Source organism: Neofelis nebulosa, chromosome 2, assembly GCF_028018385.1.
Source record: "Neofelis nebulosa isolate mNeoNeb1 chromosome 2, mNeoNeb1.pri, whole genome shotgun sequence".
NCBI lineage: Eukaryota > Metazoa > Chordata > Mammalia > Carnivora > Felidae > Neofelis > Neofelis nebulosa.
In genome coordinates, this window is record NC_080783.1 from 14,538,256 (window position 1) to 14,560,631 (window position 22,376).

General features: G+C 46.0%; 1 protein-coding gene across 3 annotated transcripts in view; it reads left to right on the forward strand.

Annotated features, from left to right (window-relative positions):
• The first annotated feature begins 1,897 nt into the window (after nt 1-1,897).
• AP1S3 (adaptor related protein complex 1 subunit sigma 3) overlaps nt 1,898-22,376 on the forward strand; it is a 61,174-nt gene continuing 40,695 nt past the window's right edge. Inside the window, exon 1 of one of the 3 annotated variants that reach the window (XM_058703284.1) lies at nt 1,898-2,062. In XM_058703284.1, coding sequence (XP_058559267.1) covers nt 2,060-2,062 — 3 coding nt within the window. In that variant the 5' untranslated portion in view covers nt 1,898-2,059. Of the gene's footprint in view, nt 2,063-15,196; nt 15,599-22,376 lie in introns of those variants that run through there. The other 2 variants (XR_009254811.1, XM_058703277.1) reach the window with 2 other exon arrangements.

Consider the following 22,376-nt stretch of genomic DNA (forward strand, 5'->3'; position numbering starts at 1 on the left):
CTGTGCGCCGCCCTGAAGTCAGTGAAAGGAAACAGACCCGCAAAGGTTACGGTTGAACCGGGTGAAGTCGAAAGGCCAAAGATAGGCAGAAAGCACACCCCGGGGTGACAATCAGAAGTTTGAAAGCAGCTCTCCTGAATTCACAGTAAATTGTGGAGCATCTGTCAGAAGGCACACTCACCCCATTGGGATGGGGCATAAATTGTTACATATCCTCTTCCAGAATCCTCTGGAAGATGTCACAACACCAGGGAAGGAAGCCAACAGGAGGCGTGAAGCGTGATGGAGGTGAGCTTTCTGAGAACTTTGCGGTTGCCGTCTTGGGGGCTGTAAGCCCTGTACGTGATGCCCTAAAGCAGAGAAGGCCCACGGGCTTCTGGTTCCTGCCATCTCTCTGACGTCCTATCACTTAAGTCCAGCCACAGAGGTCCCCTTTGGGGTCTTTCGAAAAGGACAACTCTCTTCTTTTCCTTCCAAGCACCGGCTTTTCACCTCCAGGTCTTACATCACTGCCTCAGGGGCATCCTTCACCTGCCCCCCTAGGTTCAAGGTACATAGCCTTCCCTGAGCCCATCCCAGCCACCTGCACCCACCTTCCTTAGAATCCTTTCACCCACTTAACACTGATCTTACTTTATAATTATTATCTTGAATCATCATTATTTATTTACCGGTTTATTATCTGTTGTCCCACAAGAGACTATAAGCTTCCAAAGACCGGCTGTCTCAGTCGAAAGAGCAGGTGATTCTTGATCTTGAGGTCGTTGAGTAGGAGCCCCACATTGGGTGTAGAATTTAGTTAAATAAATAAAAATAAAAATAAAAAGCTTCATGAGTTCACGAGCCCCACATTTGGTGTAGAGATTCCTTACATAAATAAACATAACAAAAAAAAGCTTCAGAAGAAAGACAGCTTGTTTCTTCTCAGCTGGCCCCCCATGCCCCTTCTGTAGGACCCCGCACAGAGTTAGCACTGATAAATGTGTCACCAGTGTATGGACGGACGGAGCACGCCTTCTGGCCCATCTTCTCAGCCCACACCCCGTGGAAATTACACAGTAAATCCTAGGAAGGTCTTTCAGCAATTTTGGCCTCCAAGGAGCACCCGGGCAAAGGTTTTTAACCTTTCCGCACGGATCTCTTCAGGTATTTGATAAAACAAACAGCTTCTCCCAAAAGAACATACACACACACCAAAAACTCTGCTTACAACGTGGGGGTCTGGACACTCCTACCGCCCCAGGTAAAAATCCAGGCTTAAGAAACATCAAGCGGAGAAGGGAAGGGACTGGACATTCGACGCCACAAAATCTTAGGAGAGACGTCCTAAAACCGGGCCTGTATAAAATGACCTATGTCCTCGGATTGCAGCATTAAAAAAATACACAAAGACGGGAAGAAATCGGGAATGGGTGGGGGGGGGAGGGGGTGGTGGCAAGGGATGGCTTCTAGTTCCGGCTCTGCCAGCCGCTCCCTCCCTTCTCGGTTTAGGACAAGCCAGCAGCGTCTGCCACGTTCCCTAAGGGTATCTGCAAGTGCTGGGGCAGATGCACATTTCTGGAATACAGGAATAACATATTCCCCGGGGCAGAATCAGGAAAGCAGCCCCCTCGGGGGTCCCTGCTCAGGGGTTCCCAGTGGCCCGGGGTGCAGAGGCGGGGGCAGGTGCTTATGCACCTGCCACAGCCTGCGCGCCAGGCTGGGAGGGGTGGGGGGGGGGGTGTGTGGGGAGGAGGGAGAGGAGGTGGAGGAGGGAGGGGAGGAAGTAGTGGAGAGACGGAAGGAGGGGAGGGAGAAAGCAGGGGAGGAGGGAGTGGAGGAGGGAGAGGGGAGGGGAGGAGGGAGAGGGGAGGGGCGGAGGGAGGGAGGGGAGCCGCGCGGGGAGGAGTCTGCAAACTTTCAGTTCGAGGGCATTGTGGGAAGCAGCCATGGTCTGACGCGGGCGCCTCACCTGTCAGCCTCCGGCTCCTGCGCTCGCCTCGCGCCCTGGTGACCCCCGCTCCTCGCTCGCCGCTCGCTCCTGGGCGGCCGGGGAGGGGGCGGCGGAGGCCCGGCCACCATGGTGAGTGACCCGGGGGCGCGCGCCGGCGGGAGGCACCTGCGGCGGCCGCCGGGGGGACCCCGGGGTCCCGGTCCGCCGCCCGACGGTGCGGACGCGCGGGCCACCGGGACGCCGGCCCGGGCCCCTCGGGGCCACAGGCGCGCTCCTTCATTCATTGGCTCGTTCGCTGAGCGCGGGGTTAGTGCCAGGCGCGCGCGGCCAGGTGCAGGGTGTCGCGGGGGACGCGGGGGACCTTCGCTGGCAGGGGGGTTACCTTCTGGGAGGAGGGTGTGCAGACGAGATGGGGAGCCGGGTGGCAGACCGGGGAAGTAAAGGTAACCGCCGCGAGTGAGTGCTCCCCAAGTCTCCAGTACCACCGGATGGCGGAGGGGAGAGGCCACTCGGGAGGAGATCGCGGAGAAGGCCCTTTGCGGGAGTTGACATCTCAGATGCCGGAGATCCCGCAGGGGCCATGCAGGTGGTGGGAGCCGAGAGAGAGCAAAGAGGAGCGAGAAGAAATCCTTGCTTGTGGCAAAAAGAGAGAGAGAGGGGCCAGGTCCAGTTGAGGCGGGTCGTTAGAAGCCAAGTTAAGGAGTTTGGGTTTTATTCTAACTTAGTTGAGCCTTGGGAGCCTTTTAGCGAGATTACTGGTCTCATCTCATCCCTTCTACACGCAAAAAAAAAAAAAAAAAATGCCTGTGGCTGTTGGCGGAGTCGCCTGAAGGACGCGAGTGCGAGGAGGGGTTTCAAAAAAAGTAGAAACAAGGAGACCAGTTCCAGCGCCCCAGGTGAGAGGTCGTGACCTGCCCTTGGGTGGAAGCAAGAGCTTCAGGCGCCTCTTCCGTTGCCTTCTGTCCAGGGCTAGCGTTTTGACAGTGAGGTGGCCTGAACTGTGCCAGTCGCACTTCCCCAGGTGAGCTCAGGTCCCACATCTAAGTAGGAACAGAAGCGACCGGCAGTCTGAGGGCTTGAGGGCCCGCTGCGGGCTGGGCAGGAGATAGTCAAGGACATGGTGGAATGCTAAGCCCCTGGACGCAAAGACCACAGATCCTGGCCCCGGGGAGAGGCCTGGCTGCACAGGCCGGAGATGCCTTTTGTTGTTTGTTGAGGATTCCTTGTAAATACAGCACGGTGTAAAAAGGAGGCTGTAAATAATGGAGCAGCTCTGTTCGTTTGCTCGGGTTTCCCAAGGAACAAGGTGACAGCGTGCGGAGCTCGCCAGCATCACTTGCCTGCTGGAGGGGTGGAAGTGGGAATGAACTGGGGCAGGGTCCTCCCTCTGGACAACACTTGCCGTGGAGTTTTGTTTTTTTTCTTGCTGGTGTCGTATGATCAGGTAGTCAGAAATGTGTACAGAAATGGGGCGCCTGGGTGGCGCAGTCGGTTAAGCGTCCGACTTCAGCCAGGTCACGATCTCGCGGTCCGTGAGTTCGAGCCCCGCGTCAGGCTCTGGGCTGATGGCTCGGAGCCTGGAGCCTGTTTCCGATTCTGTGTCTCCCTCTCTCTCTGCCCCTCCCCCGTTCATGCTCTGTCTCTCTCTGTCCCAAAAATAAATAAAAAATGTTGAAAAAAAAAATTAGAAATGTGTGCAGAAATGTGTGGCTTTACCACCAGGCCTCGCCCAACCAGAAATGTTCATGTGATTGAGCACTTCGGATAGGCCCAGCGGGATGCTCAACCCTACTATTCACCATCTCAGGCAATTCCTGATGAAAGTGAGTGTTCTGCTCTTTGCATTTTACCTGCTCTGACCCGTTTTTAGCAATGTGGCCCTGGACGGTCTCTTGACCTCTCTATGCCACTTGGCTTATTTGTAAAGCGAAGATTGTAAGTGTTCCAAACTTGTTTGAAGGGGTTCTCCACGTGCACCCTAAGGAGTCCCTGAAACTTTTCAGAGATCCACAAGACCCGAGGAATTTCATGATAGTTTTTTTTTTTTTTTTTTTTTCATGATAGTTTATAACAGCACTATGATATGTGCCTTTTTCACATTCATTCCTACATGACCGTGTGTGGAGTTTGCTTGAGACTAACATGTCCCGGGATTATGTGACAGATTGAATACGGACACAGCTAGGAGAGTCCAGCTGCCTTCTATTGAGCCAGACATTGAGAAGATTTAAAAAAAAAAATGTAAAATAGGGGCACCTGGGTGGCTCTGTCACTTGGGCTCAGGTCATGATCTTAGGTTCGTGAGTTTGAGCCCCACATCAGGCTGTCAGCACAGAGCCCGCTCTGGATCCTCTGTCTCCCTTTCTTTGCACCGCCCCCCCCCCCCCGCCATGCTCTCGCTCTCAAAAATAAATTAAAAAGAAAACGTTTAAATTTTACAAAAAGAAAAACTATAACCATACATAACCTACATAAATAAAAGGTCTTTGGAGCTGTCTATTTTTAAGAGCGTGAAGGAGTCACAGGCAGGTTCTGTGAGTCAATGTAAGCGAATGCGTTTAGGGCAGTATCTTTGCCCCCGTCCGAGCTCGGGGACTATAACGTCTCCTCCGTTATTACTGCCACGTGCTGGGAAGAACCTTCTTGGTGAGGGCCACTTTGTGACCCTCTGTCTTTCTCCTGCTCCGTTCTTGACTCCTGCCAACTCTTCCCTTAGGAAACTGAAAGGTGCTTACGCTGTCCTACTTGCTCCCTCCACACAGGAGATGGTTCTTCATCCCTGTGGCCGTGGGCCAGGTTTCTAGCACAGGGATTCTATACCTCCTGAATCTGGGGACTGGGTTTTTATCCGAATTGTCTTGTTTGCATCAACTTTGTACCTCGGCACCCTGTCTTTGTTTTAGAAACCTCTGCCCTCGGAAGGAAGCAATGAGAGGGTTATTGTGTTTCAGGGATCCCCGTGGCTTCTGAGCACAGTGTATTTAAACATCTTAGTGGGAAGCCTTTACTGTTGGATGGTTGACAATGTTGGTGGAGGAAGGAGGATTTTCTTTCATTTGTTTATTTATTTATTTATTTTTTTTTTTAATTTTTTTTTTCAACATTTTTTATTTATTTTTGGGACAGAGAGAGACAGAGCATGAACGGGGGAGGGGCAGAGAGAGAGGGAGACACAGAATCGGAAACAGGCTCCAGGCTCCGAGCCATCGGCCCAGAGCCTGACGCGGGGCTCGAACTCACGGACTGCGAGATCGTGACCTGGCTGAAGTCGGAGGCTTAACCGACTGCGCCACCCAGGCGCCCCATGTTTATTTATTTATTTATTTATTTTCCCTGTAAGAAGATAGCAGTGAGGATTTAGAGGGTGAAGTTTGAAGGGCTGTGGGGACGCCTTTGCTAAAAATGCAAGCGGACCTTGCTTTATGCAGTCCATATGCTTCGGATAAGTTGAAATGGCTTTTAAGGGGTGCCTGGGTGGCGCAGTCGGTTGAGCGTCCGACTTCAGCCAGGTCACGACCTCGCGGTCCGTGAGTTCGAGCCCCGCGTCAGGCTCTGGGCTGATGGCTCGGAGCCTGGAGCCTGTTTCCGATTCTGTGTCTCCCTCTCTCTCTGCCCCTCCCCCGTTCGTGCTCTGTCTCTCTCTCTGTCCCAAAAATAAATAAAAAACGTTGAAAAAAAATTAAATAAAAAAAAGGCTTTTAAAACCACGTTGCAAACAAAATAGAGGAATTACCCATTGAAAGAAACTCCAGGGGTGACCCATTTTTGAAATATGAAGAATCATCCTCTTGCGATGCAAATGATCATAATGGATGCTGCTTATATCTAAAGTGAGATCCACTTACGCTAAAAACAAAAAGGTTGAAGATTCTTTGGTGTGATTTTAAATCTTAGTTTAGAGAGAGACTTTCCCGAGCTGAACTGGGAAGCCAGTTCTTTTTTTTTTCAACGTTTTTTATTTATTTTTGGGACAGAGAGAGAGACAGAGCACGAACGGGGGAGGGGCAGAGAGAGAGGGAGACACAGAATCGGAAACAGGCTCCAGGCTCCGAGCCATCAGCCCAGAGCCCGACGCGGGGCTCGAACTCACGGACCGCGAGGTCGCGACCTGGCTGAAGTCGGACGCTCAACCGACTGCGCCACCCAGGCGCCCCTGGGAAGCCAGTTCTTGATCAGCGTTGACGTCAGTCAGTTTGAAACAGCACGAGGGCACCTTCTCCTAAATCAAGTACATCAGAGTTCCCCGTGTTCGTCCTAATCTCACCGTATTGCCTGGAAACAGGAAGGATGAAGAGGGTTGCAGAGGGCTGAGGAGGGAGAAATCTAACTATGAACCTGTAGATCCTGCTATGATCCCGCCTCCCTACCCAGTATATCAATTTAATCGTCCAAGGCTTAAGTGAACTGTAATAAGCACGTAGTTACTTAGGCAGTTTAAGTTCTAGTTCCAGGGTGAAGTAGTTTATTAGAGCAAGGAGCGCTTTCCTGCTCCAAAGCCTCGCGTGAGCTGCTGGGCAGCCATTAGTGGCGGGGGGAGGGGGTTGGGAAGAAGGGAGGGAGGGCAACGTGGCCTCCGTGGTGGTCGGTTATCCCCAGAGGCGAGACCACAGACAGCCCTTCCCCCAGGTCTCCCAACAACACCAGTGAGACTTGTGTTTACCCGACCCCAGGATTGTGATTCCTGAGTTCCCATTCCTGGTTTCTGTGGCCAATAATGTCAACAGCTTATGATTTTTGTGTGACATTTTACAAACAGCTGGAAGGAAATGGTCAGCAGATTGTGTACTTGCCACAGGGTATTTTCGATGTGTGTCTGTTTGGGTCCCATGAGTGATTTCATTATTGACTAAGACGGAACAGATAAAGCGAAGCCCATCCCCCAACACAAAGGACGAAAACTCCTTGAAGAGCCCCCAGAGATAAGCATTTTGGGATCTCCCCATGACCCATTCCTTTGATGATATTTTGTGGTTACTATGGCCAGGCCAGAGGTTCTTGCAGTGATCGGAGACTTCACTGGGGTTACTTCTTCCCTGGGGCCTGCCCGTGCCTATCCTAGCCATTTACCTGGGAGAAACTCCCTTTGGACCATCTGGAGCCCCCAGATCCTGTGCTGTGAGAGAATGCGCAGGGAAACCAGAAGCCAAGCCCCTCAGGCCTCCCAGGGCAGCTCTGACCTGTCTCGCCAGCACCCTGACGGGCCAGAGGAACTGTGCTGATTACGTGGCTGCTGATAGCAGGATAAATGGTGACTTTTAACAGTGAAAAGGAAGCGCTACAAATCACTTAAGTTAGAAACGAAATGCCGTTGAATGTTATGAGGAAGCTGGCCTTCGAAAAAGCTCCGACCACGTCCCGAGCCTGGGAACTTTCCGACAGGTAGAAGTGAGTTCTGAAAAAGCTCTGACTAGTTTCTGCAAAGCGCCCGGGGGAAAATGATCAAGTGTCCGGGAGTCTGCCAGTGCGATGGGCCACTGACCTGCAGTACAAGAATAAGGGCACTCAGGATTTCCTATGTTCATGTCCTTGTCGGATCCTCTCTTAGTAGGGCTTCCGGGCTGGTGAGAAAGGATGGGTGTGAGGTGGGGTTCGCTGCGTACTTAAATGCTGCAGGAGGCTTCTGGCCGCCCTGGGTTATTAAAGAGGAGAAGCTAAGGCCATGGTTTGCAAGCTGGGCCGCCTCGTACTTGGTCTTGTAGAGAGCGGACGTCAAGGGATAATCATGACTTGCACAGATCATTTTAGATTTAAAACTTCTTTGCACTAAAACACGAATGGGGGTGCCTGGGTGGCTCATTGGTTAAGCGTCCGACTATTGATTTCGGGTCAGGTCACCCTCTCACCGTGTGTGGGATGGAGCAGCCCATGTCGTACTCTGTGCTGACAGCACGGACCTGCCTCGGATTCTCTCCTCTCTCTGCCTCTCCCCCACTTGTGCGCGTGCGTGTGTACGTTATCTCTCTCAAAAATAAATAAACATTAAAAAAACTCACAAATGCGTTTGAGTCCACGCTGCAGAATTCGTACACACTTTAAAGATTAAAAAAAAAAAAAACCTAAGAAGTAGCTTGTGTATGGCTAGTTGCTTAAGACTAGCACTCTACATCTCACAAGGCTACCTGCCTTTTTTGCTGTCTCGGTGATTTGGGTCGAAAAGGTTGAGATGGTGTTTGAAGACGGGGTCAGAAAAATTTTTCTGTAAAGGGCTGGATCGTAAGTATTTTAGGCTTTGTGGGCCCTAAAGTCTCTGTCACTGTCACTTAACTCTTCTATTATAGAGTGAAAGCAGCCATGGATGAGACGCAAATGGGTGTGGCTATGTTTTAATAAAACTTTATTTATAAACAAAGGGGGCGGGCCAGAATCGGGCTATCGGCTGTAGTTTGTTGACTTACGTTCTAAAGTAACTTCCATTCATTCACTATATATTTGACAAGTGAATTGGGCACCTGCCCCAGGACAGGCAGTGCACCAGGTAGGACTGGCTATATAATTTGTCACACCTAATACAAAATGAAAATGTAAGGTCCCTTGCTCAAAAAACTGTTGAGAATTTCAAGATGACTGCAGAGCACTAAACTAAGGACTTGCTCTAGGCAAGAACCCTGTGTCCATGGAAACCAGCCCTGGGTCTAGGCCTCAGGGCTTGTGTTAAATAAACCAGAAACTCCTTGCTGTCCTGGAGCCCATGTTCTTGGTAGAAAGTTCTCGAAACTTTCTAAATATTTTGTACCAATGACACAGAAGAGGATATTATAAAGCATTCATAAATCGTCCTCTCATTTTTTTACTTGATGGAAGTTGCAGGTGTTTCTGATGTGGGCAATGTGGGACCCTGTGGGACCATGTGGAATTGGGGGCAGTCCTGGTGTTGGTGGCCACTTCAGGCCCTGCAATTTCACCCCTTCTCAGCCTGAGGAGGTGGGTCCATTCATCGGGCCAACTCAGCTGGCCCTTGGTCACTTCCTGAAGCAGTTGTGACTGGACAGAGAGTTCAGGAACCATGTCCTTCTCCCATATCCCCTTGGGTACAGGACATCGAGGCTTCCCCAGCCCGTTCCAGGTTTGCCCTAAAAGTCCAGGTGTGGTGTAGTTTGTCAGTGTAAATCCTGTACATTAGTTCCCCATTTGTGTAAAATGAGACCCATATGCCCGTGTAAAAACTGGAGACTTCCAGGAGGATATGAAAGAAACAATGATTATTCCTGGGAAGGGCTCTAAGCATCCAGTGTGATACATTTTCACTTCGTATTGTATGTTTTATTAGATACTTCAGTTCTCTCCATTTGAATGTTAATTATCTTCTAAATTATATGAAAAATAACTTTTAAAAATATCTCCATTTACATTAGTCCTCCAGCAAGACTCTGTTTGGTTTTTCCCTGTGTTTTGTAACTTTTTCTTAAAGTTTATTTATTTTGAGAGAGAGAGAGCACAAGCAGGTGAGGGGCAGAGAGGAGGGGAGACAGAATCCTAAGCAGTCTCCGTGCCTAATGGCACAGAGCCTGATGCGGGGCTTGAACTCATGAATAGTGAGATCATGACCTGAACCGGAGATCAAGAGTCAGACACTTAATTGATTGAGCCACCCAGGTGCCCCGCGTGTTTTGGAACTTCTTAAGGTTGGATGTGTCTGGAATTGGGATGTAGGCAGAAGTTTCCTGAAATCACACACACACACACACACACACACACACACACACACACACACACAGGCTTTCTCTCTGACTTGAGCTCTTGGCCAGCCTTCTGAGACTCCTATTAGTACCTGTTTTCATATGAGAACTGAGAAAACCTGAGGGGAAAAATGTGAACCATCTTTCTCACTTCAGTGACTCTGAAAACTTTTGGTAACAATGTAGAATAATGTTTCTAGTCACTTCAGAGAGGACTGAACCATTCAAGTAGAGAGATGGGTTGGCAGATCACCTAAGGTTGGCCTTCCTGCATTCAGTAAAGAACCGAACATTCCAGCAAGATTAAGAAGTCACGTCCCTGAAAAAGTCAGGAAGGCCCCATCAAATGTGTCATCAGATAACGACTGTCACTGATTTGTTCTGCCCCTGATTTCAGTGTCTGCTGCATATCCCCAGCTTCCCAAGCCTTCCTTTAAAAAAAAAAAAAAAGAAAAAGGACAAAAAAAAAAAAAAAAGGCAGCAACTTTTCGTTATATGGAGGTGAAGCTGTAAAAGGCTTGAAAAAAAGGTTTCTTTGAAGATAAATGTCCGAATTTCATCAAGTGACAGAACGTGTTATTGGAAGACACATCTCTGTTGTGAAAACGTTCAGCTGCTGGTTCCCTGTAGAAGTGACACGCGGGGCATTTTGCCCAGCTTCCCCCCACCCCCTAAAGCCTTCATGTGTTCATTTCCAGAGGCAGGTGTCAGATGTCAGTGCAATGTGTCCAGGAGGAGCACATGATGAGGCCGGCAGCCCCAAGCCCTGCATGTGTGCCTTGTGACCTTGACCACGTGGTTTATCCCTTTCACACAGGGCCCACTTCCTCGGTTTACCTGCAGATTGAATGAGATAATACAGTTCAAGCCCTTTGCATGCGGTCTGGCACCTGGAACACATTCCATAAACGTTAGCTAGGCTATTTTTAAGAGAAACAGGAGGGGCGCCTGGGTGGCGCAGTCGGTTGGGCGTCCGACTTCAGCCAGGTCACGATCTCGCGGTCCGTGAGTTCGAGCCCCGCGTCAGGCTCTGGGCTGATGGCTCGGAGCCTGGAGCCTGTTTCTGATTCTGTGTCTCCCTCTCTCTCTGCCCCTCCCCCGTTCATGCTCTGTCTCTCTCTGTCCCAAAAATAAATTAAAAAAAAAAAAATGTTGAAAAAAAAAGAGAAACAGGAAAAAACCCTAACAAAATGTTTAAAAAGGGTTATAAGTTGATTCCCGCCCCCCCCACCCCCCCAGGAAACTTATCTGAACCAATGAAATAAAGAAACAAAATATCATAGACTGTAAACACCGGGGAGATGGGAGAAGGTGAGGGTTTTTGTAGTATCACAGTGTTTTTCCAATGTGATTCAAAACCCAGTGTATGTATAGGACATTTTTCTTTTATTTCCTAAATAAGTACTTTCAGTTTCTTTACTAAGAAGCTGAAACCTCAATTCTAAGTGCACTGCACATGCACCCAACCTTTTAAAGTTTATTCGGCCTCATGACTTTTATACTTTAAGGATTCAGATAATCTAGTCTATATCAACAGTCTTGGTAAAATAAATAAATAAATAAATAAATAAATAAATAAATAAATAAGCGGGAGAGGGAAGACTTGACTATATAGCAAGCCAGGTCTTTCTCTCAGATTGAACCTGAGCTTTGAAAGAGGATGATGGATGTGCCATTGCCCACCTCCTAACAAATTTTGTTCGCCGGTGTAGACCTTGTTGTCAAGGTATAAAGGCGCGAGGGACAGATTTTTATTGAGTTCTGAGTAGTCTCCAGTAGGAGGAAAATGGAAGTTCTTAATAAACATTGAAGTGGTCATTACCATCGAGGTTAGCATATTAAGCATAGCCTCTTAAAGTTCCTGATCACAAAAAAATTCACATTAAGAATGATTGAATGAGCATCACTATGAAATACGAATAGGGTCCCAAGTTATTCATGTTTCGTTGGACTTCAAAGTCATACTGAATGTTGCCTGGAATTTCTACCCACTATTTCCAGTTATCTTTTTGGTCCTTAAATGATTTGAAACAGAACCAAAGGCCGGTCTGCCTCTCAAAAGACTCTAGAAGAAAATCTAATTGGAGTTATAGTTACTCTAAGACAAAAATGAAGCAATTAACAGGTATTGTTGGTATGTTCTAAATTGATTACTCTGCCCAGAGGAAGTAATGAATGGAGAAATCATATGTGAATCACTTCTCAGGCTTTTTTTTTTTTTTTTTCTCCTCACTTGTGAATCCTTGAGCTCTTTTAACTGGAGGTTATTAGAAAAGAAAACCCAGGGGCTCCTTGGTGGCTCAGTTGGTTGAGTGTCTGACTTTGGCTCAGGTCATGATCTCACAGTTCACAAGTTTGAGCCCCGCATCGGGCTCTGTGCTGACAGCTCAGAGCCTGGAGCCTCTTCGGATTCTGTGTCTCCCTCTCTCTCTGCCCCTCCCCTTCCCCCCGCCTCGCTTGTGCTCTGTCTCTCTGCCTCTCTCTCTCTCAAAAGTAAGTAAACATTAAAAAAATAAATACAAAAAAAGAAAAGAAAAACCCACAAGTGTAGATCTGTTTCTTGATTGCAAGATATGTGTGTTGTGGGGAAGAAATTTCTCACATGCGCAGGAGTGGATGATTAAGCACTGAAGTATATTGTTCAGATTATATAATTGCCGCAGGAACAGGACACGGTATGAGCTCTCGGGAGAGATGGGCACTGGGCTGAGACCAGAAGGGCAGGACGATCCTGCCTGCAGCTTTTCAGAAGAGCACGTATTGTAGATATGCATGTGAGTGGGAAGGGTTCATAAGCAGGCCGTAGAGACAGGCAGTTTGAGGGAAATGCAAGTCCTGGAGGAGAGCCTGGTTTCTCATCGACTCCACCTTCTCCAACTTTGCTCGTCCATCAGCCCCAGTGGGACAGGATTCATCCAGTATCATCTGGGAATGAGTGGATTTTCTAGAGAGCAAAATGGACAAACTTTTTTTTTTTTTTTTTTAGTTTTAGAGTTAAAAAAGTGTTAATACCCTCCTCAAGCATTTGGGGAAGTTCATCAGAAGTAGTTTGAAGCAGCCTCACTTCCCTGCTTGGTTTTGGGGATGAGTTAGTTGCCTTCTAAGCAGCCAAAGTACAATGGTACAGAAATTGCAGGTGTATTTAGGATGCATGTGTGTGTGTGTGCGTGCGTGTGTGTGTTTTAGCTCCGAGTGGGTTAGTTCCTTTAAAATACTGGGGTGCCTGGGTGGCTCAGTCGGTTAAGCATCTGACCGGCTCAGGGCATGATCTCTCGGTTTGTGAGTTCGAGCCCCGTGTTGGGCTCTTGTGCTGACAGCTTACAGCCTGGAGCCTGCTTTGGACTCTGTGTCCCCTTGTCTCTCTGCTCCTGCCCCATTCATACTCTGACTCTCTCTTTCTCAAAAATAAATAAACATTAAAATACCATCTGCTGTTCCTTCCCTCCACTACCCTGTATGTCTGCCCCCAAACTCTCTTCCTCCAATCACTTTCATGTATGTTTCAAGAAGGAAAGTTCATTTTTAAAAAAAAGTTTGTTTATTTTTATTTATTTATTTTTTCAACGTTTTTTATTTATTTTTGGGACAGAGAGAGACAGAGCATGAACGGGGGAGGGGCAGAGAGAGAGGGAGACACAGAATCGGAAACAGGCTCCAGGCTCCGAGCCATCAGCCCAGAGCCTGACGCGGGGCTCGAACCCACGGACCGCGAGATCGTGACCTGGCTGAAGTCGGACGCTTAACCGACTGCGCCACCCAGGCGCCCCAAAAAAGTTTGTTTATTTTAAGAGAGGGGAGGGGCGGAGGAGAGAATCCCAGGCAGGTTCTGCACTGTCAGCATAGAGCCCAATGTGGGGTTCCGTCCCATGAGCCAAATCATGAGATCACGACCTGAGCTGAAATCAAGAGTCGGTCGCTTAACTGACCAGGCCACCCAGGCACCCCCAAGACAAGGGAAGCTCATTATAATAGCAGCTTAAGACAGATATCACTAGGAAGACAGAAGAACATAGCACTGGTAGGGGTTGCCGCATTGGGAATGAGAGAACTCAGGGCCGTCACCCGGCTATACCAATGACTGTGACCTTCACTGCTCTCCTGCCTTCCTGGCTCTGTTCTTGCTGTCACGTGAAGCAAGCTTGGACCTGAGGCATGATCTTAAAAACTCTTTCTGGCTCTCACAGTCTGTTACCTGCTGCAAGAAAATCCCATGTCTCTCTAAACCTAACGCACACTGTTTTCTGAATGTGTCAGAACCAGAAGCAGGGCGGGGGTGTGATGCTGAGTTGTTGATCCATGTGTCTTTACGTTGCTGTTGATGCCTGACATGTCCTAGGTGCAACTTGCAGGTGCAGTTTCCATGTCTGCAGCTGGCCTGAAGGTCTGATGGTCGTCCCAACACTGAGGGTACATAACTAGGTGGTGAGTCATTGCATTCCTCACACATCTGTCTGTTTACAGCGCGTAAACGTCATGAGTGCATCGTTAAGTGCACGATCGTTAAGTGCAATTTTGGCTTCAGTCAGCATAAGTTTAAAAGAAGCACAGCGTTATTATTCTGCTTTAGGTACAAATTTACTGAACACCTACTGTGGTCTAAACCCGGAAATGGAGATTATTAAGCGCTATGAGGGAAACAGAACTGATGATACTTCTGATCCCACTGGGAGGGAAACCTATAAATAGAACAGTTTGTACTGCTAAACCATGGGTTTCTTCAAAGAACGTTGAAAAATGAAGATGTGGTCAGGAGGCACTAGGGTTCAGAGGGAAGTGTGAATCTGGAGAGAGGTTTTGAAAGGATGTCGCAGACGTGCTTTGGTGATGAGTGTATTTCAGACACGGGGCTCGAAGGAGGAGCCAGCTGCTGAGGTGGGTCCCAGTAACACATGTTCTAGGGCCTGTAAGCAGATTGGCATGGCTGCATGGGGGAATGGGTTGGAAAACACACACACACACACACACACACACACACACACACACACCCCAAATACTTGGGAGCTAGATATCTCCCAAGAAAGAGTAGAGTACTTTGGTGCTTTGGTGGAGGGCATTGAAAGACAGGAGATTTTCTCTGTGCCATTCTGGAGGACAGTCCCAAAAGGTCTGTCTTTCCTGTTTTCTGTTCAGAACCATCATTTCACAGATGTGGAGTGTGAACAGTGGACAGGCACTGCTTGAGACAAACACCTAAATGAAACCTCCGTCCCTCTGTAGTATTTTTAGATGGTAGGGGGTAGCGTGTGCACATATAGGTATAACTGATTTGAAGTTTTAAAGTGAAACAAAGTTTTTTGTTCATCTTGTTTGTATTGGTAACCACACCCATTTCTCGGAAGAATTTGAGCCTATCTTTGCCAATGATCATTTAAAAAAAATTTTTTAATATGAAATTTATTGTCAAATTGGTTTCCATACAACAATCAGGTTAAAAGAAAATTCAGGCAATAAATATTTATTGAGCAGCTGTTTGTCCATACCTATTAAAATTCAAGCCATTACACTTGCTCAAAAGTAAAAAAAAATTTAATTTTATTTATTTTGAGAGAAAGAGGGGGAGAGAGAAAGTGAATGGGGAGGGGCAGAGAGAGAGAGGGAGAGAGAGAATCCCAAGCAGGTTCTGCAAGGTCCACGCAGAGCCTGACATGGGGCTCGAACTCATGAAACCATGAGATCATGAGATCATGACCTGAGCCGAAGTTAAGAGCTGGATGCTTAACTGACTGAGCCACCCAGGTGCCCAGGCACATAAGGGACTGAAAGTGAAAACTTCAATTCTGGCTCCTTGTGTAAAGCTTTGGAAAGGACTTTTATTCTTTGTCAGTTGCAAGATAAGTAACTATTGGTCTGAGAAAAAAAGTTTTTTAAAGTGTCCTTCTTTAAAATAATGCGCTCGTCTGATTAAGTGATGTTTATCCATATTTATCAGTTTCAGGGTCAAAATGCTGATACTCTAAAGACCACGCTAAATCTTTCCAACACAGTAATGGTGAGACTTTTTTTTTTTTTTAATAAAACTACCCTTTCAATCCCATTTTCCTGAGCTCCTTCTTATAACCAGTGAGTATAATCATATTTTATCAGTAAGAGTTCAAAGAACAGAATATTTAAGATCAATAGATTTGCAATAATTATATTTTTTAGCAAATATTTATAACGTGAATGTTTCTAAAATATACTTTCAATTTAGAATTATATTCTGTACTACAGTCTTGACTATGGAAGCTAAAAATTTTAGACCTTGAGCAAAAGTGACCAAAAAAAAGGTCTAAACTTCTTTTTTGTTAACTGTGAAATGAGATAGTCATAAACACAGTAGGATTTCCTTTTTCTTACAAAGCATCTTTTTTTCTCCCCAGTTTTATTAAGATACAATTGACCAAAGCGTCTTGGGGTGGTATTTTTTTTGGTAACATCATAGAAAGATTTATAATTAAATATCAGTTTTACTGAAAATGCACACAATTATTTATGGGAGCCAATGACTTTAGAGTTTATTCCATAGCTACACGTTGCTAAAATTGGGTTTGATTTCTGAATTTTAAAGTAACTATTTAAAATGTTGCACAAGAAAAAAAAATGAGAAAACAGACTGTACTTATCTTACATTGCCGGTTTCTCTACTGAGTGGTATAAGGAATGGTGATTTCCAGCAAAAGTGACCGCAAAACATCTGTTGTATTCTCCCGTAATAAAACTTTATGCTACATGGGAAGTCTAATAAAAAAGAAACAGGTGTTCAAAATGGAAGATGTTAAGCCCATCTTCAGCCCTACCTGCACATGGCTGATTGCTGTGACCCCAAAATGGGCCAGCCCAGTGCAGGCTGTAGTCTGATGCTCCCTTTTGGGTAGGGAAATGAAGGCCACCAAGTAGAGAATAGAAGCACTTCGGCCAATGCATGTGCGTATCACCATCCACCCTTAATTACTCACGTCTTAAGAATAGAAGGAACCCGGAGAGGAATCATATAATGAGCTCTGAGCAGAGGTCAGGTTCACTATCAAGTAATTAGCCCTGAAGTTACTTTAACAGCAATTAATATAGTGTTAAACGATTTGCCTGTGACTGAAACTTAAATTGGTAACAATTAAGTAATGTCACCTTAATGCATGTAGCCTGCACGAAATACCGTGCTGGTGGTTCTTAAAGTTTTCTGGAATAAAAATCCTTCTTAAAATCTGCTAAAATTTCTGGACCTGGTTTCTAGAGTAATCGCTCATCTAAAAGTTCGCATCTAAAAGTTTGCATAGACTTTCAAGTCTACCAACACTCCTTTCCCTTTTGAATTACCCTTAGACCTTGGGGATTTATTATAAAGGTATAGAATCCTACCTGAATTCAATACCTAGCCCTGCCACCTATATTTTGAAGACTCCACGAAAGTCTTTGAAGTGTCAATAACTAATTTTTTTTTGTATTCAATATGATACGTCACCTAGGTATGTGGATTAAACAATACAATATGACACACATATAAATGTGCCCCAAACCGTGTCCGCCATGCAATGGATTGTCTTTATTGATGAGTAAATAAATTTGTCATGTGGCATAGTATGTTCATATGGGTTGGTCTGTTAATAGACTGGAGTCTTCCTGGAGAAAAGGGACCCTGAGAAGTTAGATGGTGATCAGAAAGTTTCTTGGAAGAGTGCAGGATCAGAGTAGCAAGATGGGGGGCCAGTGACAGTGTCTGTAGTGTGATCCTCCTCATAGCTGTCGTATCTACCTCCACTCTAGGTAAACAAGTCAACAGATGCTACTCGGAGAGGCCAGACAGGTGCCTTTGTCCCTAGAGATGTGTTCACAGATTCCTCCAAATTGTCCTATTTTTTTCAAGAACTCTGAGCAGACCACTGCTGCTAACACAGCTTTCTTCAGACCAGCTCCTGTCGAATAGGAGCTGGAGGCCCTTTCTGGTTGTCATCCCAGCCGTGTCATCCTGTGACCACACTGTGGCTGATTGAGCTGTGTCTTCTGTAGAGAGCTAATCCCACCACTATGGGCTATTTTATTTTCATTGCCAGATTATGAGGGTTACCCGTAGTCTTTTGTGAACAGGCTGCAGTCTTGTGGACCAGAGTGTTATGTATCTGTTTAACAGAGATTCAAAAGCATCATGTAGTATGTCCAGCAGTCTCACAGGCGCTGTGCACGTTGGAAGACTGCCTTTGACTGGCGGATTGTGTGGGAAAACCTCAGGCTTTAGAGTCGAACGTATCTGTGTGTTGGAATCCCTCTCTGCCATTTACTGGCCTTTGAGCTGAGTCCCTGACATAGGTATCATAGAACATCTATCCATGACCTCATATGAGTATTATCTGTTCCTTGCTGGTGGTTATCATGATTGTGATGGCTTGTGGCTACTCACATTTCCTGCTTCTCCTAGCAACGCTGCATGTTCGTGGCCCGGAACCCTGGCTTTGCTCGAAAAGGACCATCTGATCTCTTGATTTGTTTTTGATGGGTTATCAGTTGAAGTAGTTTTTTTTTTCCAAATGTATGGGGATGAAAAGAATAATCATCCACTCTCTGTCATAGAGGCTTATCACCACACACGTTACACTACGTTCCTAATTTAACCAATTAACCTGAGACGATAAAAGTTCACTCTGATAGTATTGTGTTCTGTGGAATGCAAAGCGATGTACCTATAAGATTGGTTTATGTGCTTGGATTTGCTGTGGAGTTAAAACCGTTTCAGATTTCTTAGGAACCTAGGACCCATTGCTTTAGGTTTTCTTACCAGGTTCACATGTTAAGTTGGTTTTACAAATCTGTGCATCATTTATTTTAGGTTAGTACCGCAGTCGTTAGGAATCTGATGTCGGTTCATAAAGTTAGGGGGAAAGTGATTGTTATCTGACCCTTAAAGCAGAAGCTAAAGATCTGTTACTTTGGGTCTTTCTGGAGTTAATTAACCCAGTCTCTCTGCTTTCCTTGGGTTGAATCCAGCATCAGCCCTGGACGGTTTTTCCCAGGCTTACCTTCCCCAGACTCTCCCTCCCGAGGAATACGTGTCTTACACTGGAGCCCAGGACTAAAATTTACCATGCAAGGTGAATCCGAGACTGTCCTTATTTTTATAGCAGAAGATACCCAAACATTTTCCAGTGTGGTTTATAGAACATTTACAGAATCAATGGTATTGTTTCACTAACTCAGTCAATCCCACTGGTAAAATGGTTTAAAAGTCCAAGTCAAAAATTATATTGATGTTCATTGAAAATAAAATTGTGGGGGTGCCTGGGTGGCTCAGTCCGTTGAGCGTCTGACTTCGGCTCAGGTCATGATCTCGCGGTCTGTGAGTTCGAGCCCCGCGTCGGGCTCTGTGCTGACAGCTTAGAGCCTGGAGCCTGTTTCAGATTCTGTGTCTCCCCCTCTCTTTGACCTCCCCTGTTCATGCTCTGTCTCTTTCTCTCTCAAAAATAAACAAACGTTGGGGCGCCTGGGTGGCTCAGTCGGTTAAGCCTCCGACTTCAGCTCAGGTCACGATCTCACGGTCCGTGAGTTCGAGCCCCGCGTCGGGCTCTGGGCTGATGGCTCAGAGCCTGGAGCCTGCTTCCGATTCTGTGTCTCCCTCTCTCTCTGACCCTCCCCCGTTCATGCTCTGTCTCTCTCTGTCTCAAAAATAAATAAACGTTAAAAAAAAATTAAAAAAAAAAATAAACAAACGTTAAAAAAAATTAAAAACAAAATAAAATCAGGTCTTTGTTATTACTGTCAGCCTGAAATATCTTGCACAGTCTTAGAATTCTTGCTATAGTTTTTAGTTTAATGTGCAAGCCTCATTTGGATTGAGGTACAGCTAGGAGCTGCTGTGTTTGAAGCCTGAGATTGTTTTGCAAATGGTGGATGTTCACATGATCAGTGAGAATTTTGTTCATGACGTTTGTTAGGGTCTTTGGAGAATCCGTCCTGGGCACCTGCCTCTGATTATTTTGGCCTAGGATGGTGACCAGGGATGGTTTAAATGTGACTTTTCAAGTACATTTGGTTTCAGAATTTGGTCATGTCAGTCCCTAGGCTGTAGGCTGTGAACCAGACAGAATGAAAAACAAAAGCAGAGAGGGGCCATTTCCTATTGTTAACAAAGCAGAGTGTAAGATTCCAGCTATTACCAGCTGTACCCACCACAGCCTCTTATCTATGATTTTTCTCAAAATTAGCATAGCCTTCCTCCTAGTGAGAGTCACAGGGAGTCAGGGCATGGACTGCGGGGGGCGGGGGCACAGGAAACGCAGGCTACTTCCATATTCTGAAGCCACCTGCACGTGAAAAGAGAGTGCCCGAACGAGGCTGTAAACATTGTGGCACCTTTTCAAGCCTTAGGCTTAGCCAGTTAGCACAGGCAGCATGCATAAAATACCGCGCACTTTCGTCTTGCCTTTTGCAAAATGTTTGAGGGATTCGTAAACAAAACAAAACAAAACAAAACAAAACAAAATATATTGATTCACTGTGTATGCCAGGAGCTTGGACTGGTAATGGGCACAAGCTTATGTCCGTATGAAGAATGTCTCTGCCTTTTGACCTCAGTGGGCCTTTTCTGTGACATCCTGAGTAGTATCCAATTTTAAGTTTGAGATCCTTTGTGGATGTGAGGCCTGCCCCTTCCTTCTAACCCCTTTCACTGAGATGGGTACCTCTGATTCTGAGGATGACTTATCTGTCATTGCTGCCCCAGTCATTGCCACTTAGGGTCCATATGTTAGAAAATGGCTTACAGGAGGTCAGAATCGCATACATGAGGCGATGGTGGAAGAAAAGGACATTTTTTCGTTGGCTTTTTTTTACTAGTTTTGATTCCAATTTACTTGTTTTTGTGACTTTGTGGCACATTCCCGATTTCGCTCCCCCTCCTTCCTCTGTTCTTTGAACAAGTAGACAGTAGTGGTCAAGCAAGGCTCCACGGAGACCCCCGGAAGCCTCCCACATCTCTTTCACCATAGCTGCTCAGATTTCTCTTTGACTCTTTGTAATGAACTTTTATTTCGATCTAGACACTCTGTGTTTTAAATAAAAGCACTCTTGAAAGCCCCTTCTCTAAGGGCAAAGGATAGAAGAGAACCAAATTTTGTTGCACTTGCCTTTTACCAGGTCAGCAATGGCTCACATACCTACATGCATAAATGGGGGAAGACTTTGGTCAGTGAATGGGAGACTTTTGCTTTTCTATAACATTTGATTTCCGAAAAGTGTGCAAATATGCTTTATGACTGCTGATCCGAGAATCACTTTCTGCATCCCATTGTTTTAAAGAATGTATGGGTGTCATTGCCTTGTATGATGGATAGATATCTAACGTCAGACTGTTGGGGTTGAAGGGAACTATGGAAATTATTTTAGGTCTAGTACCCCAGAGACACTGGTCAAGTTGCATAATCACATGGAACTAGTTCTTGGTTAAACCTGGGATTGTAACCACATTTTAAGCCTCTAGGCCATGCTGTTTTTCCTAAGGCTAATTATTTTACTGGCTCAAGAGTAAATAAGTAGAGAATAAGCAAGCCTTAAACTACTTACAGGGCACCTAAAAACTACCAAATCATGTATTCCAATTTCTACAGCTTATGTCCAGGAAGCCCCAAAACATAAACACAACTCCCAAGTCCCAAATAACCATTGAATCAGAATGCTCCCACCATCTACAATTATATGTAGGTGGAATTGTTTGGTTTTTTTTACTATTTTTTTTAACGTTTATTTATTTTTGAGACAGAGAGAGACAGAGCATGAATGGGGAAGGGTCAGAGAGAGGGAGACACAGAATCGGAAACAGGCTCCAGGCTCTGAGCCGTCAGCACAGAGCCCGACGTGGGGCTCGAACTCACAGACTGAGAGATCATGACCTGAGCCAAAGTCGGACGCTTAACCGACTGAGCCACCCAGGCGCCCCTGTAGGTGGAATTGTTAAAAATGGAGCCCAAACAACTCAATGAAGAAATAGATAAAGGCCTTGAATAGACATGTCTCGAGAGATGATATCCAAGTGACCAATATGCACATGAAAAAAAAATACTCAGTGTCATGATTCACTTCACACCCATTAGATGGCAACTATTAAAAACAAACAAAATAACAAGTGTTGGTGAGGATGCAGAGGAATTAGAATTTTTGTGCAGTGATGGTGGGGATGGAAAACGGTACAGCTGCTTTGGAAAACAGCATGGTGGCTCTTCAAAAATTTAAACATAGAATTACCATATGACCTAGCAATCCCCCTCCTGGATATGTACCCCCGAAAAATCGAAAGCAGGGACTTGAAGGGATTTGTGCACCCATGTTTATAACAACATCATTCACAAGAAAGTGGAAGCAACCCAAATGTCCATTGATGGATGAATGGATAAAATGCACTGTATATAAATGCAATGGGAATATTATTGAGACTTAAAAAAAAAAAAAAAGAAGGCAATTCTGACACATGCTACAACGTGGATGAGCCTTGAAGACATTCTACGAAGTGAAATAAGCCAGTCACAAAAGGAAAAATACTTTGCAATTTCACTTATGTGACATCCCTACAGTAGTCAGATTCGTAGAGACAGAAAGCAGAATGGTCGTTGCCAGGAGCTGGGGGGAGGGAGGAGTGGGAAAGTGTTGTTCAAGAGGTACGGAGTTTCACTCTGGGAAAATGAAAAGGTTCTGGAGGTGGGTAGTGGTGGTGATGAATGCACAACATTGTGGATGTATTTCATGCCGCTTGAACTATACATTTAAAAATGGTTAAAATGGCAAATTTCAGGTTATGTATATTTGACTAC